The sequence below is a fragment of the Engystomops pustulosus genome, chromosome 5, assembly GCF_040894005.1.
Source record: "Engystomops pustulosus chromosome 5, aEngPut4.maternal, whole genome shotgun sequence".
In the NCBI taxonomy this organism is placed as follows: Eukaryota; Metazoa; Chordata; class Amphibia; order Anura; family Leptodactylidae; genus Engystomops; species Engystomops pustulosus.
The window spans coordinates 203,115,843-203,132,427 of NC_092415.1; the positions used below are offsets into that span (position 1 = coordinate 203,115,843).

At 40.8% G+C, this 16,585-nt stretch overlaps 1 protein-coding gene across 1 annotated transcript in view; it reads left to right on the plus strand.

The window, feature by feature from the left end:
- Positions 1–1,956: 1,956 nt before the first annotated feature.
- The window catches only part of SCIN (scinderin), an 84,029-nt gene continuing 69,400 nt past the window's right edge, over positions 1,957–16,585 (plus strand). The window contains exons 1-3 of the mRNA XM_072154381.1: positions 1,957–2,268; positions 10,318–10,472; positions 13,505–13,666. Of these exons, the coding sequence (XP_072010482.1) occupies positions 2,076–2,268; positions 10,318–10,472; positions 13,505–13,666 (510 nt within the window). The 5' untranslated portion in view covers positions 1,957–2,075. The remainder of the gene's footprint in view (positions 2,269–10,317; positions 10,473–13,504; positions 13,667–16,585) is intronic.

Genomic DNA, 16,585 nt, shown 5'->3' on the forward strand with positions numbered 1-16,585 from the left:
CAAGAATATAACTACTATAATACCGCCCCCTATGGACGAGAATATAACTACTATAATACTGCCCTATGTACAAGAATATACCTACTATAATACTGCCCCCTATGTACAAGAATATAACTACTATAATACTGCCCTATGCACAAGAATATAACTCCTATAATACTGCCCCCTATGTACAAGAATATAACTCCTATAATACTGCCCCCTATGTACAAGAATATAACTCCTATAATACTGCCCCCTATGTACAAGAATATAACTCCTATAATACTGCCCCCTATGTACAAGAATATAACTCCTATAATACTGCCCCCTATGTACAAGAATATAACTACTATAATACTGCTTCCTATGTACAAGAATATAACTACTATAATACTGCCCCCTATGTACAAGAATATAACTACTATAATACTGCCCTATGTGCAAGAATAGAACTACTATAATACTGCCCCCTATTTACAAGAATAGAACTACTATAATACTGCCCCCTGTGTACAAGAATATAACTACTATAATACTGCCCCCCGTGTACAAGAATATAACTACTATAATACTGCCCCCTATGCACAAGAATATAACTACTATAATACTGCCCCCTATGTACAAGAATATAACTACTATAATACTGCTTCCTATGTACAAGAATATAACTACTATAATACTGCCCCCTATGTACAAGAATATAACTACTATAATACTGCCCCCATGTACAGGAATATAACTACTATAATACTGCCCCCTATGTACAGGAATATAACTACTATAATACTGCCCCTATGTACAGGAATATAACTACTATAATACTGCCCCCTATGTACAAGAATATAACTACTATAATACTGCCTCCTATGTACAGGAATATAACTACTATAATACTGCCCCCTATGTACAGGGATATAACTACTATAATACTGCCCCCTATGTACAAGAATATAACTACTATAATACTGCCCCCTATGTACAAGAATATAACTACTATAATACTGCCCCCTATGTACAAGAATATAACTACTATAATACTGCCCCTATGTACAAGAATATAACTACTATAATACTGCTTCCTATGTACAAGAATATAACTACTATAATACTGCCCCTTATGTACAAGAATATAATTACTATAATACTGCCCCCTATGTACAAGAATATAACTACTATAATACTGCCTCCTATGTACAGGAATATAACTACTATAATACTGCCCCCTATGTACAGGGATATAACTACTATAATACTGCCCCCTATGTACAAGAATATAACTACTATAATACTGCCCCCTATGTACAAGAATATAACTACTATAATACTGCCCCCTATGTACAAGAATATAACTACTATAATACTGCCCCTATGTACAAGAATATAACTACTATAATACTGCTTCCTATGTACAAGAATATAACTACTATAATACTGCCCCTTATGTACAAGAATATAATTACTATAATACTGCCCCCTATGTACAAGAATATAACTACTATAATACTGCCCCCTATGTACAGGAATATAACTACTATAATACTGCCCCCTATGTACAGGAATATAACTACTATAATACTGCCCCCTATGTACAAGAATATAACTACTATAATACTGCCCCCTATGTACAAGAATATAACTACTATAATACTGCCCTCTATGTACAAGAATATAACTACTATAATACTGCCCTCTATGTACAAGAATATAACTACTATAATACTGCCCTCTATTAGAGTACAAGGCAGCTACTGTATTACTTTCTCCTCTGCTCTGCTCCTGTGTATGACTGTATCATGTAGTAATAACATGTGCGGTATTAATAGTCCTATAATAGGACCAGTAGTCTGTGCACTGGCAGCTGCACCACATATCCCACATCTCCACCTTGAATAATAATTTTGCTTCTATGAATATGGGTGAGTATGAATAGTCGCTGTGTGTTGTGGGGAACCCTCCTACTACACTCGGAGCACTCCCTCTTCCTGCACTATATCTGTGCCGCTCACTGACTCTGCTGAGCAGGATCCTTGCACACAGCGACGAAGCAGCTGCTCCAGAAGTTCCTTCCCTTTGTTCTCGCTGCATCCACTATGGTCCTCTATCACAAGGAGTTTGCAGATGCCGGCCAGAAGAGCGGCCTCCAAATCTGGAGGATCGAGAAGATGGACCTGGTCCCGGTCCCTGATAATCTGTATGGGAACTTCTACGTAGGAGACGCTTATATCATCCTCCACACCATCTCCAAGAATAACAACAAGTATTACGACCTGCACTACTGGCTGGGTAGGTTCTCACTATTTGACTCCTGGCTATGGGTTGGTTATTATGTTGATAGATGTAGCAGAGCTGAGTGTGTTTGTTACTGTAATACAATGTAACTGCTGTGTAGGGCGACACATATAGGGAGATATCAGTCTGGGAAGGTGGGCTGTGCCAGGCGACAAACTCGGCTCTGCATCATTGTGCAAAAATCATTATCTCAGAGTAGCAGAGGTGTGGGAGGTGAGGATAATAACTTTATAATCGGGCAGGTCCTAACTGGAGAGACTGAGTAATGAGCAGGGATTGCAGGATGCTCCCGCAGGGATTGTGTTTTCAGGATTTTATCCCTCTATCTTCTGGACGGATATCTATAGCATCAGGACACTAAAATTTAGTGCTCTAATTATAACATGGCTGCTTTCTGCTTAGATATAGCGCCACCTTAGTCCATAGGTTGTGACTGGTATTGCAGTTTATTTGCACTAAAATTGACTTGCACTACTGGAGACGTCCAGGTGTGGCGCTGTTTATAGAGGAAGTTGTCACTAGATGTTCATGGTGTGTCCTGTGGCTCCATCCAGGTTAATTTGCCCCACAGTTTCCATTTGCCCCTTATACTCAGCTCTATGGCCCAAAAATAGTGCGATCTACAAGAGGTGCAGAGTGCGCCCCCTGCACTGCTCTGAGAATGTGTGCACCAACTTTTTTTTTCGTGCACCTTTAATATTGGCCGTGCGACACAATTCTGTCAAGTCGCGGTAATAAATGTGGCGCACAGTTAGATTCCGCACCTTAACAACCCTACACTACACCTCCGTGGTATTAGTACACTACACCTCCGTGGTATTAGTACACTACACCTCCGTGGTATTAGTACACTACACCTCCGTGGTATTAGTACACTACACCTCCGTGGTATTAGTACACTACACCTCCGTGGTATTAGTACACTACACCTCCGTGGTATTAGTACACTACACCTCCGTGGTATTAGTACACTACACCCCCGTGGTATCAGTACACTACACCTCCGTGGTATCAGTACACTACACCTCCGTGGTATCAGTACACTACACCTCCGTGGTATTAGTACACTACACCTCCGTGGTATTAGTACACTACACCTCCGTGGTATTAGTACACTACACCTCCGTGGTATTAGTACACTACACCCCCGTGGTATTAGTACACTACACCCCCGTGGTATTAGTACACTACACCTCCGTGGTATTAGTACACTACACCTCCGTGGTATTAGTACACTACACCTACGTGGTATTAGTACATTACTCCTCCGTGGTATTAGTACACTACACCTCCGTGGTATTAGTACACTACACCTCCGTGGTATTAGTACACTACACCTCCATGGTATTAGTACACTACACCTCCATGGTATTAGTACACTACACCTCCATGGTATTAGTACACTACACCTCCGTGGTATTAGTACACTACACCTCCATGGTATTAGTACACTACACCTCCATGGTATTAGTACATTATTCCTCCATGGTATTAGTACACTACACCTCCATGGTATTATACATTACACCTCCATGGTATTATACATTACACCTCCATGGTATTAGTACATTACTCCTCCATGGTATTAGTACACTACACCTCCATGGTATTATACATTACACCTCCATGGTATCAGTACATTACACCTCCATGGTATTAGTACACTACACCTCCATGGTATTAGTACACTACACCTCCATGGTATTAGTACACTACACCTCCATGGTATTAGTACACTACACCTCCATGGTATTAGTACACTACACCTCCATGGTATTAGTACATTACACCTCCATGGTATTAGTACACTACACCTCCATGGTATTAGTACACTACACCTCCCTGGTATCAGTACATTACACCTCCATGGTATTAGTACACTACACCTCCATGGTATTAGTACATTACACCTCCATGGTATTAGTACATTACACCTCCATGGTATTAGTACACTACACCCCCGTGGTATTAGTACATTACACCTCCATGGTATTAGTACACTACACCTCCATGGTATTAGTACATTACTCCTCCATGGTATTAGTACACTACACCTCCATGGTATTATACATTACACCTCCATGGTATTAGTACACTACACCTCCGTGGTATTAGTACACTACACCTCCATGGTATTAGTACACTACACCTCCGTGGTATCAGTACATTACACCTCCGTGGTATCAGTACATTACACCTCCATGGTATTATACACTACACCTCCGTGGTATCAGTACACTACACCTCCATGGTATCAGTACACTACACCTCCATGGTATCAGTATACTACACCTCCGTGGTATTAGTACACTACACCTCCGTGGTATTAGTACACTACACCTCCGTGGTATTAGTACACTACACCTCCATGGTATTAGTACACTACACCTCCGTGGTATTAGTACACTACACCTCCGTGGTATTAGTACACTACACCTCCATGGTATCAGTACACTACACCTCCATGGTATCAGTATACTACACCTCCGTGGTATCAGTACACTACACCTCCATGGTATCAGTACATTACACCTCCATGGTATCAGTACACTACACCTCCATGGTATCAGTACACTACACCTCCATGGTATTAGTACACTACACCTCCATGGTATTAGTACACTACACCTCCGTGGTATTAGTACACTACACCTCCATGGTATTAGTACACTACACCTCCATGGTATTAGTACACTACACCTCCATGGTATTAGTACACTACACCTCCGTGGTATTAGTACACTACACCTCCATGGTATTAGTATACTACACCTCCATGGTATTAGTACATTACACCTCCATGGTATTAGTACACTACACCTCCGTGGTATCAGTACACTACACCTCCATGGTATCAGTACACTACACCTCCATGGTATTAGTACATTACACCTCCATGGTATTATACACTACACCTCCATGGTATCAGTACACTACACCTCCATGGTATCAGTACACTACACCTCCATGGTATTAGTACACTACACCTCCATGGTATTAGTACACTACACCTCCATGGTATTAGTGCACTACGCCTCCATGGTATTAGTACACTACACCTCCATGGTATTATACATTACACCTCCATGGTATTAGTACATTACTCCTCCATGGTATTAGTACACTACACCTCCATGGTATTATACATTACACCTCCATGGTATTAGTACACTACACCTCCATGGTATCAGTACATTACACCTCCATGGTATCAGTACACTACACCTCCATGGTATTAGTACACTACACCTCCATGGTATCAGTACACTACACCTCCATGGTATTAGTACACTACACCTCCGTGGTATCAGTACATTACACCTCCATGGTATTAGTACACGACACCTCCATGGTATCAGTACATTACACCTCCATGGTATTAGTACATTACACCTCCATGGTATTAGTACACTACACCTCCATGGTATTAGTACACTACACCTCCGTGGTATTAGTACACTACACCTCCATGGTATTAGTACACTACACCTCCATGGTATTAGTACATTACACCTCCATGGTATTATACACTACACCTCCGTGGTATTAGTACATTACACCTCAGAGGTATTAGGGCCCTACAGCTCCCCATATCTCAGCTTCCAGGACCTCTATGTGAATGAAGGTTTTCTGAAAACACCATATGATCAACTTACCATAAAGGGATCCTCAGAACATTAAGAAATTGTAAAATCTAGATACCCTGCTCTTCCCCCAGGTCTTCCTTGTAGAGGTCTAATAGGCTGCGATACAATGAGATACTTGCAGGATTCTCACCTTATGGAGTAGACAATGAAGTCACAATGTCCCCCATAGGTCACAGGCAGATCATGAACCATACACTCATCTCTATAGTATAAAGATCCTACAAACAGCCCCTCAGCTCCCTATAATGGATGTAAATGTGAAGATGCTGGAAATTATATTACATATTTCCGCATTTCCATGATAAATATTTCTCTGCAGCTGAGACACCGCCAAGTAGTGGAGAGGCCGAGAGATTTACTATAGTGCGGGGCAAGGAGCCAAGTGTAAGACTCCCTTAAAGGAGCGGTGCAGACTCAGCACATTCAGCATCAGCTGGATGCACTGATATTGACCGTCCCTTTATGACTAATGGCTTCCGGATGCATCGGGGATATATAGGTAGAGAGTATCAGTATGGAGGGAGGGGGGGTCATGTCAGTATTTATGCACACGACGCACCCAGATAGCTGTCTGGATTTACCTGCAGTGCAGATGTCAATTTCTTTAAATTCAGCTCTGCTACATCTGGGTGTGTGTGAGGTGTGTAAATGTCACCGGTGTCATTTACATTGTGCATTGGAAAGGTTCCATAATATAAGATAAACTACAGGAATGTAAAGAGTTGAGATACTGGTCTGGGGTCTGTAAGATATGCCAGGGGTTCTGATCTAGAGTCTGGCTTGGGCTCTGATCTAGAGTCTGGCTTGGGCTCTGATCTAGAGTCTGGCTTGGGCTCTGATCTAGAGTCTGGCTTGGGCTCTGATCTAGAGTCTGGCTTGGGCTCTGATCTAGAGTCTGGCTTGGGCTCTGATCTAGAGTCTGGCTTGGGCTCTGATCTAGAGTCTGGCTTGGGCTCTGATCTAGAGTCTGGCTTGGGCTCTGATCTAGAGTCTGGCTTGGGATCTGATCTAGAGTCTGGCTTGGGCTCTGATCTAGAGTCTGGCTTGGGATCTGATCTAGAGTCTGGCTTGGGATCTGATCTAGAGTCTGGCTTGGGATCTGATCTAGAGTCTGGCTTGGGATCTGATCTAGAGTCTGGCTTGGGATCTGATCTAGAGTCTGGCTTGGGATCTGGTCTAGGGTCTGGCTTGGGATCTGATCTAGGGTCTGGTTTGGGATCTGATCTAGGGTCTGGTTTGGGATCTGATCTAGGGTCTGATCTAGAGTCTGGTTTGGGATCTGATCTAGAGTCTGGTTTGGGATCTGATCTAGAGTCTGGTCTGGCATCTGATCTAGGGTCTGGTCTGGCATCTGATCTAGGGTCTGGTCTGGGTCTGATCTAGGGTCTGATCTAGGGTCTGCTATGGGATCTGATCTAGTGTCTGCTATGGGATCTGATCTAGTGTCTGCTATGGGATCTGATCTAGTGTCTGCTATGGGATCTGATCTAGTGTCTGCTATGGGATCTGATCTAGTGTCTGCTATGGGATCTGATCTAGTGTCTGCTATGGGATCTGATCTAGTGTCTGCTATGGGATCTGATCTAGTGTCTGCTATGGGATCTGATCTAGTGTCTGCTATGGGATCTGATCTAGTGTCTGCTATGGGATCTGATCTAGTGTCTGCTATGGGATCTGATCTAGGATCTGGTCTGGGATCTGATCTGGGGTCTGGTCTGAAATCTGATCGAGGGTCCGGTCTGGGATCTTATCTAGGATCTAGTCTGTATTTGTTTTGGGCTCTGGTCTTTGTATTAATTTAAGGCTTTATATTAGTTTTGGGGCTTGGTTTGGGAACTGTATTTGGTAGGGGTGTCTGGCTGGATTTTTGTTTTTAAATTAGGGTGTATGTAATAGTTTAAGGCTTTGGACTAGGGTTTGTATTAGTTTAAGAGTTTAGAATGTGTATTAGATATTGAGGTTTGGTGTTGGGTCTACATTTATTTTGGGGTTCTGGCCTAAAGTTTGCAAAAATGTAGTGAATGTGTTTTGAAGTATCTGTTGGTTAAGGGTCTGGGATCACTATTATTCTAGGGGGTATGGTTACCCCCTAGTTCTTATTTATTAGGGGTCTGTATTAGTTATGTAGGTCTGGAGTCTGTAATTATTCACAGGGTTGGGGTCTATGTTTATTTAGGGTGTGAGGTTTTGGGTCTGTATTAGCTTACGGGGCTAGTCTCAGGTCTGTAATTATACATTCACATAATCTGACTTCTGCATTACTTTAATGGTTCGGGTTTGGGGTCTGTATTAGTTTAGGGGTCTATATTTTTTTAAGGACTGGTATGGAGTCTGTATATTGCAGTGTGTGTCATCTGAGGTCTGTACTTGTTTATTGTATGGTGTGGGGTCTGTATATTGCAGTGTGTGTCATCTGAGGTCTGTACTTGTTTAGTGTATGGTGTGGGGTCTGTATATTGCAATGTACTGTAGGAGTCATTGATACGGTTTGTTATTCACGAGCCATTGGTCAGTATAAAAATGGGCGGGGCAAATGGTTAATAATAAATCATGATGTTCTAAGTATCCCTAATGGCAGTTTTGAACAGTTATATATAGCATTTCGTGTCCTGGGTCATGTGATTGCGGAATCGCTACTTCTGCTGCAATACAACTTCCTCCTGTACGAGAGTAACTGTGAAATATCAGCCCCGTCCGCTGTGGACTAATTATTAACAGAGTGAATTGCCTTTGAATTTTGACCCAAGATATAAGACACAGTTCATAGCAATATATAGAACATGTTACAAAGTATTTTTTTTTAAAAATGTGAAAGATAAAATAGAACTACAAAGCGCCCAAGTAATAGAATCATAGTGTCCAAATACAACTACAGCAGATTGCCCTCATACTACCACCATAGAGTGCCTGATTATCATTACTGCTGTAATACACCTACTACATAGTACCCAATTATAACTATTGCAGAGTGTCCTCATACTACCACTGTAGTGTGCCAAATACAACTTCTACTCAGTGCCCAAATACACCTACTATATAGCGCCCAAATATAAATACTACAGTATCCTAGTACTACCATCACAGAGTGCCCAAATACACCTACTACATAGTGGCCAAATATAATTACTGCAGAGTGCCCACATACTACCATCACAGAGTGCCCAAATACACCTAGTGCCCAATTACAACTACTACACAGTGCCAAATATAACCAATACAGAGTGTTTTAGTACTACCATCACAGAGTGCCCAAAAACACCTACTACATAGTGCCCACATACTACAACCAAAGAATGGACAACTAGAGTGCCCATATACTACCACTATATAGTGCCCATATACTACCACTATAGAGTGCCCATATACTACCACTATATAGTGCCCATATACTACCACTATAGTGCCCATATACTACCACTATAGAGTGCCCATATACTACCACTATAGTGCCCATATACTACCACTATAGAGTGCCCATATACTACCACTATAGAGTGCCCATATACTACCACTATAGAGTGCCCATATACTACCACTATAGAGTGCCCATATACTACCACTATAGAGTGCCCATATACTACCACTGTAGAGTGCCCATATACTACCACAATAGAGTGCCCATATACTATCACTATAGAGTGCATATATACTACCACTATAGAGTGCCCATATACTACCACTATAGAGTGCCCATATACTACCACCATAGAGTGTCCATATACTACCATAGAGTGGCCATATACTACCACCATAGAGTGCCCATATACTACCACTATAGAGTGGCCATATGCTACTACTATAGAGTGCCCTTAATCTACCACTTTAGAGTGCCCATATACTACCACTATAGAGTGCCCATATTCTACCACCATAGAGTGCAGATGTACTACCACCATAGAGTGCCCATATACTACCACCATAGAGTGCCCATATACTACCACCATAGAGAGGACTAGACTGACAGATGGTCCTAGCGGTATAATGATTATTACTTCTCACTCTCTGGTGTCTGTATTGTGCAATCCATCTGTAGAAATACTGATACAAGGTGCAACATCAGAGAAACTGCAACAAGAAGAAACATGAGCGACACGTGGTCGTATATATCATTACCAGCCGTTAGCAGGTAGCTACGCTATTAGGTGGGATTATATAATAAGACACAATTTGGGATCAATGGGATTTCGGAATTAAGGGGGAAATCCATAGAATACATGTTACTTCTAATTAGAACTATGTGATACTATGAAAAAGTTCTGCAGATTTTCTACTCTAATCTGTGGGGAGACCTTAAAGCATTTCCCCTGCAGCTCCCCCACAGGGGACATACGGTATTACACCCTGTAGGTTTATGTTGCTTTTATCCGTATGAATATTCCCGCTTTTTCTTCTTTAGGGAAGGAATGTTCTCAGGATGAGAGCACATCAGCCGCCATCTTCACCGTGCAGCTGGATGACTACCTGGGAGGAAAACCCATCCAGTACAGGGAGATACAAGGCTATGAGTCCAGCGCCTTTGTGGGATATTTCAAAGGAGGGATTAAGTACAAGGTAAAGTCAATACAGAGTTGTTTGGTACTATTAAAGTTGGGTTCTTATTAAAGACAACGAGTCAACTGTAGTCAAAACATCAAGAGAGAGATTAAAGGAAATCATTTGTTTTTATGCATTAGGAACCAAACATACCTTGAGAATGCTGCAGCTACACTGATGCAGAAACATATCTTGTCTAATCACTGAAATGAGTGGTTTTGCTCAAAAATCAATTATAAAATTAAGGACCTTGGGAAAGCTGGGTGCTCTGTTTCACGGAGATTCCTGAACTGTCCAGACAGAAATAATCAACCTGAACTGGGGGATTGTGCAGCGATTGATTACTTCTGCCTGTCAGGGACAACACAGTGATGATGTATTCTCGGCTTATGCTGCGCAGGACAAGGCTGGAGCATAATTACAGTAAGAGGAGAAGCTGAGTGGTTTTGCTGAAAAAACAAAGGTTTTGCTGCCCCAGAGCTTCTCCTCTTACCGTAATTATGCTCCAGCCTTGTCCTGCCCAGTATAAGCCGAGAATATTTCATCACTGTGTTGTCCCTGACAGGCAGAAGTAATCAATCGCTGCACAATCCCCCAGCTCAGGTTGATTAGTCCTGTCTGGACTGTCCTATGCTCCAGCCTTGTCCTGCCCAGTATAAGCCGAGAATATTTCATCACTGTGTTGTCCCTGACAGGCAGAAGTAATCAATCGCTGCACAATCCCCCAGCTCAGGTTGATTAGTCCTGTCTAAACAGTTCAGGAATCAGCTTTCCCAAGGTCCTAATTTTACAATTGTTTTTTCAGAAAAACCACTTGGTTCAGAGTTTAAACAAGATATGTTTCTGCATCAGTGTAGTTACAGCATTCTCCAGGTATGTTTGGTTCACAATGCATAAAAACAAATGGTAGATTTCTATTAACAATTAGCAGATAAATAACTAAAAATGTGTAATTTTTCTTGTTACATTTTTTACATATGTGATAAAACAGTATAACCCTTTACCAAAATATGTTATGAATATGTAGTGTCAATCCATCACCATCTTCCAGGCTCAGAGACAGGGGCAGAGGGTGCATGTACTTTTACTCACACTGCTGTGCTATGTGCTCTCTGCAGCCAGTGTTATGTATTGTGTCTGAAAAGAGGTATAATCAGACCTCTGTGTATGTTGTTAGTAGCAGCAGGACTGTGATATATGGATTTCTATTCAAGCATTGTGTATGCTGTGCTCTGTGCTATCTGCTGACAGTGTTGGGTAATGTGAGAGATGGATTTATATTCCAGGATTGTGACTGTTATAAGTGTCTCTGCAGAGAGCACAGAGCATATCAGTGTCAGGACACAACCCTAGTGCACTTGGAGAAGCTACAATTCTGGAATATAAATCCATGTTTCACAGTTCTGCTGTTACTTACAACATACACAAAGGTCTGATTACACATCTCTCCATGGACAATACATAACACTGGCTGCAGAGAGCACAGAGCACAGCAGTGTGAGGTCTGATTACACATCTCTACAGGGACAATACATAACACTGGCTGCAGAGAGCACAGAGCACAGGAGTGTGAGGTCTGATTACACATCTCTCCAGGGACAATACATAACACTGGCTGCAGAGAGCACAGAGCACAGCAGTGTGAGGTCTGATTACACATCTCTACAGGGACAATACATAACACTGGCTGCAGAGAGCACAGAGCACAGCAGTGTGAGGTCTGATTACACATCTCTCCAGGGACAATACATAACACTGGCTGCAGAGAGCACAGAGCACAGCAGTGTGAGGTCTGATTACACATCTCTACAGGGACAATACAAAACACTGGCTGCAGAGAGCACAGAGCACAGCAGTGTGAGGTCTGATTACACATCTCTCCACGGACAATACATAACACTGGCTGCAGAGAGCACAGAGCACAGCAGTGTGAGGTCTGATTACACATCTCTACAGGGACAATACATAACACTGGCTGCAGAGAGCACAGAGCACAGCAGTGTGAGGTCTAATTACACATCTCTACAGGGACAATACATAAGACTGGCTGCAGACAGCACAGAGCACAGCAGTGTGAGGTCTGATTACACATCTCTCCAGGGACAATACATAACACCGGCTGCAGAGAGCACAGAGCACAACAGTGTGAGGTCTGATTACACATCTCTCCAGGGACAATACATAACACTGGCTGCAGACAGCACAGAGCACAGCAGTGTGAGGTCTGATTACACATCTCTCCAGGGACAAAACATAACACTGGCTGCAGACAGCACAGAGCACAGCAGTGTGAGGTCTGATTACACATCTCTCCAGGGACAATACATAACACTGGCTGCAGAGAGCACAGAGCACAGCAGTGTGAGGTCTGATTACACATTTCTGCAGGGACAGTACATAACACTGGCTGCAGAGAGCACAGAGCACAGCAGTGTGAGGTCTGATTACACATCTTTACAGGGACTAGAGATAACACTAGTTACAGTTTTGCATGTTCAAAACCACTAAAGTTTCCATCTAAAACTGTACAATTACATCCGGCTGGATGAATAGAGGGCTTGGGAATGACCCCTGCTGTGCCCCCTTCATTTGCTGCCCAAAGAAAATAACTTTAAATATACAATGCGGTTATTTTAAACAACAAATCCCAAATTACTTGAAGAGATGTGCACTGGGTACTAAAGGGTTAAGTGTATCAGAAAAAAAACAAATCATTAAATATCTAGAATTCGGGGTGAGAAGGTTCATTGAGCGGAAAGTGGGCAAACCAGAAAACTGACATGTAACGGTTCGAGTGATAAAATCTGATCACAACAAACATGTCAGAGCCTCAGCCTCACATGATGAGGAGATAACGAGACTCAGCAGCAGATACTGTCCCCAGTGTCACCTCCATAGTGGACATCCTGCTCTACAGGACACACCCACACACAAGGCTTCTATATCCATGTATCACTCCCAATAGCAGATTAGGTTTCCCTAAATGTAGCACTTTTTGATTTAAATATGTCCATTTTTTAAACAACATTTCCAATTATATTATTTTTCAGGCTGGTGGAGTAGCGTCTGGTTTCAATCATGTGGTTACCAATGACATGACCGCACAACGGCTATTCCATATCAAAGGAAGGAGAGTGGTGCGCGCCACAGAGGTCCCTCTAAACTGGTCCAGTTTCAATAGTGGGGACTGCTTCATCATTGATCTGGGATCTGTAAGTCACACGAATTTACAAGTGCATATATAATATATAATACTGCCCCCTATGTACAAGAATATAACAACTATAATACTTCCCCCTATGTACAGGAATATAACTACTATAATACTGCCCCCTATGTACAGGAATATAACTACTATAATACTGCCCCCTGTGTACAAGAATATAATTACTATAATACTTCCCCCTATGTACAAGAATATAACTACTATAATACTGTCCCCTATGTACAAGAATATATCTACTATAATACTGCCCCCTATGTACAAGAATATAAACTACTATAATACTGCCCCCTATGTACAAGAATATAACTACTATAATACTGCCCCCCTATGTACAAGAATATAACTACTATAATACTGTCCCCTATGTACAAGAATATAACTACTATAATACTGCCCCCTATGTACAAGAATATAACTACTATAATACTGCCCCCTATGTACAAGAATATAACTACTATAATACTGCCCCCTATGTACAGGAATATAACTACTATAATACTGTCCCCTATGTACAAGAATATAACTACTATAATACTGCCCCCTATGTACAAGAATATAACTACTATAATACTGCCCCCTATGTACAGGAATATAACTACTATAATAATGCCCCCTATGTACAAGAATATAACTACTATAATACTGCCCCCTATGTACAAGAATATAACTACTATAATACTGCCCCCTATGTACAAGAATATAACTACTATAATACTGCCCCCTATGTACAAGAATATAACTACTATAATACTGCCCCCTATGTACAAGAATATAACTACTATAATACTGTCCCCTATGTACAAGAATATAACTACTATAATACTGCCCCCTATGTACAAGAATATAACTACTATAATACTGACTGCCCCCTATGTACAGGAATATAACTACTATAATACTGCCCCTATGTACAAGAATATAACTACTATAATACTGCCCCCTATGTACAAGAATATAACTACTATAATACTGCCCCCCTATGTACAAGAATATAACTACTATAATACTGCCCCCTATGTACAAGAATATAACTACTATAATACTGTCCCCTATGTACAAGAATATATCTACTATAATACTGCCCCTATGTACAAGAATATAACTACTATAATACTGCCCCCTATGTACAAGAATATAACTACTATAATACTGCCCACTATGTACATAAATAGATCTACTATACTACTGCCCCCTATGTACAGGTATATAACTACTATAATACTGTCCCCTATGTACAAGAATATAACTACTATAATACTGCCCCCTATGTACAGGAATATAACTACTATAATACTGCCCCCTATGTACAAGAATATAACTACTATAATACTACCCCCTATGTACAGGAATATAACTACTATAATACTGCCCCTATGTACAAGAATATAACTACTATAATACTGCCCCCTATGTACAAGAATATAACTACTATAATACTGCCCACTATGTACATAAATAGATCTACTATACTACTGCCCCCTATGTACAGGTATATAACTACTATAATACTGCCCCCTATGTACAAGAATATAACTCCTATAATACTGCCCCCTATGTACAAGAATATAACTACGATAATACTGCCCCCTATGTACAGGATTATAAATACTATAATACCGTCTCCTATGTACAAGAATATAACTACTATAATACTGCCCTCTATGTACAGGAATATAACTACTATAATACTGCCCCCTATGTACAGGAATATAACTACTATAATACTGCCCCCTATGTACAAGAATATAACTACTATAATACTGCCCCCTATGTACAGGAATATAAATACTATAATACTGCCCCCTATGTACAGGAATATAACTACTATAATACTGCCCCCTATGTACAGGAATATAAATACTATAATACTGCCCCCTATGTACAAGAATATAACTACTATAATACTGCCCCCTATGTACAAGAATATAACTACTATAATACTGCCCCCTATGTACAAGAATATAACTACTATAATACTGCCCCCTATGTACAAGAATATAACTACTATAATACTGCCCCCTATGTACAGGATTATAAATACTATAATACCGTCTCCTATGTACAAGAATATAACTACTATAATACTGCCCTCTATGTACAGGAATATAACTACTATAATACTGCCCCCTATGTACAGGAATATAACTACTATAATACTGCCCCCTATGTACAAGAATATAACTACTATAATACTGCCCCCTATGTACAGGAATATAACTACTATAATACTGCCCCCTATGTACAGGAATATAAATACTATAATACTGCCCCCTATGTACAGGAATATAACTACTATAATACTGCCCCCTATGTACAGGAATATAAATACTATAATACTGCCCCCTATGTACAGGAATATAACTACTATAATACTGCCCCCTATGTACAGGAATATAAATACTATAATACTGCCCACTATGTATAATAGATCAGATATCTCCCTGTATGTGTACATGTGTATCTTTTTTGTTTGTATGATGTAGATTATTCTTGTCTGTATTTGCTTGTCCCGCTTTGACCCTTCTTTCCTTTCTCTATGTAAATTATTACTGTAATATAATCTGTGAATGGGATTATAATAAACAATACATGGAAACAATAGGAACATAATAGGTAATAGCATTAAGACTATAAAGTCAGGTTTATAAGATTCAGGTTGTGTTCTATGATCTTAGATAAACTACCAGTGACCTGGGATACAGTCGGTCCTGCGTGTTTGTAGTATAGCGGTGTTATTACTGGTGTGTTATTAGATGTGTATTTGTAGGGAGTCTTCTTTCTTCTTCCCTTGTATCTGATGGAACATTATAATCTATAATGTACACATGCACTAAACCTGATAAGACGTGGAAACTATGGACTTTGGAGCCACTGTGAGAATTTTACAGGAGAACCACAGTCAGGG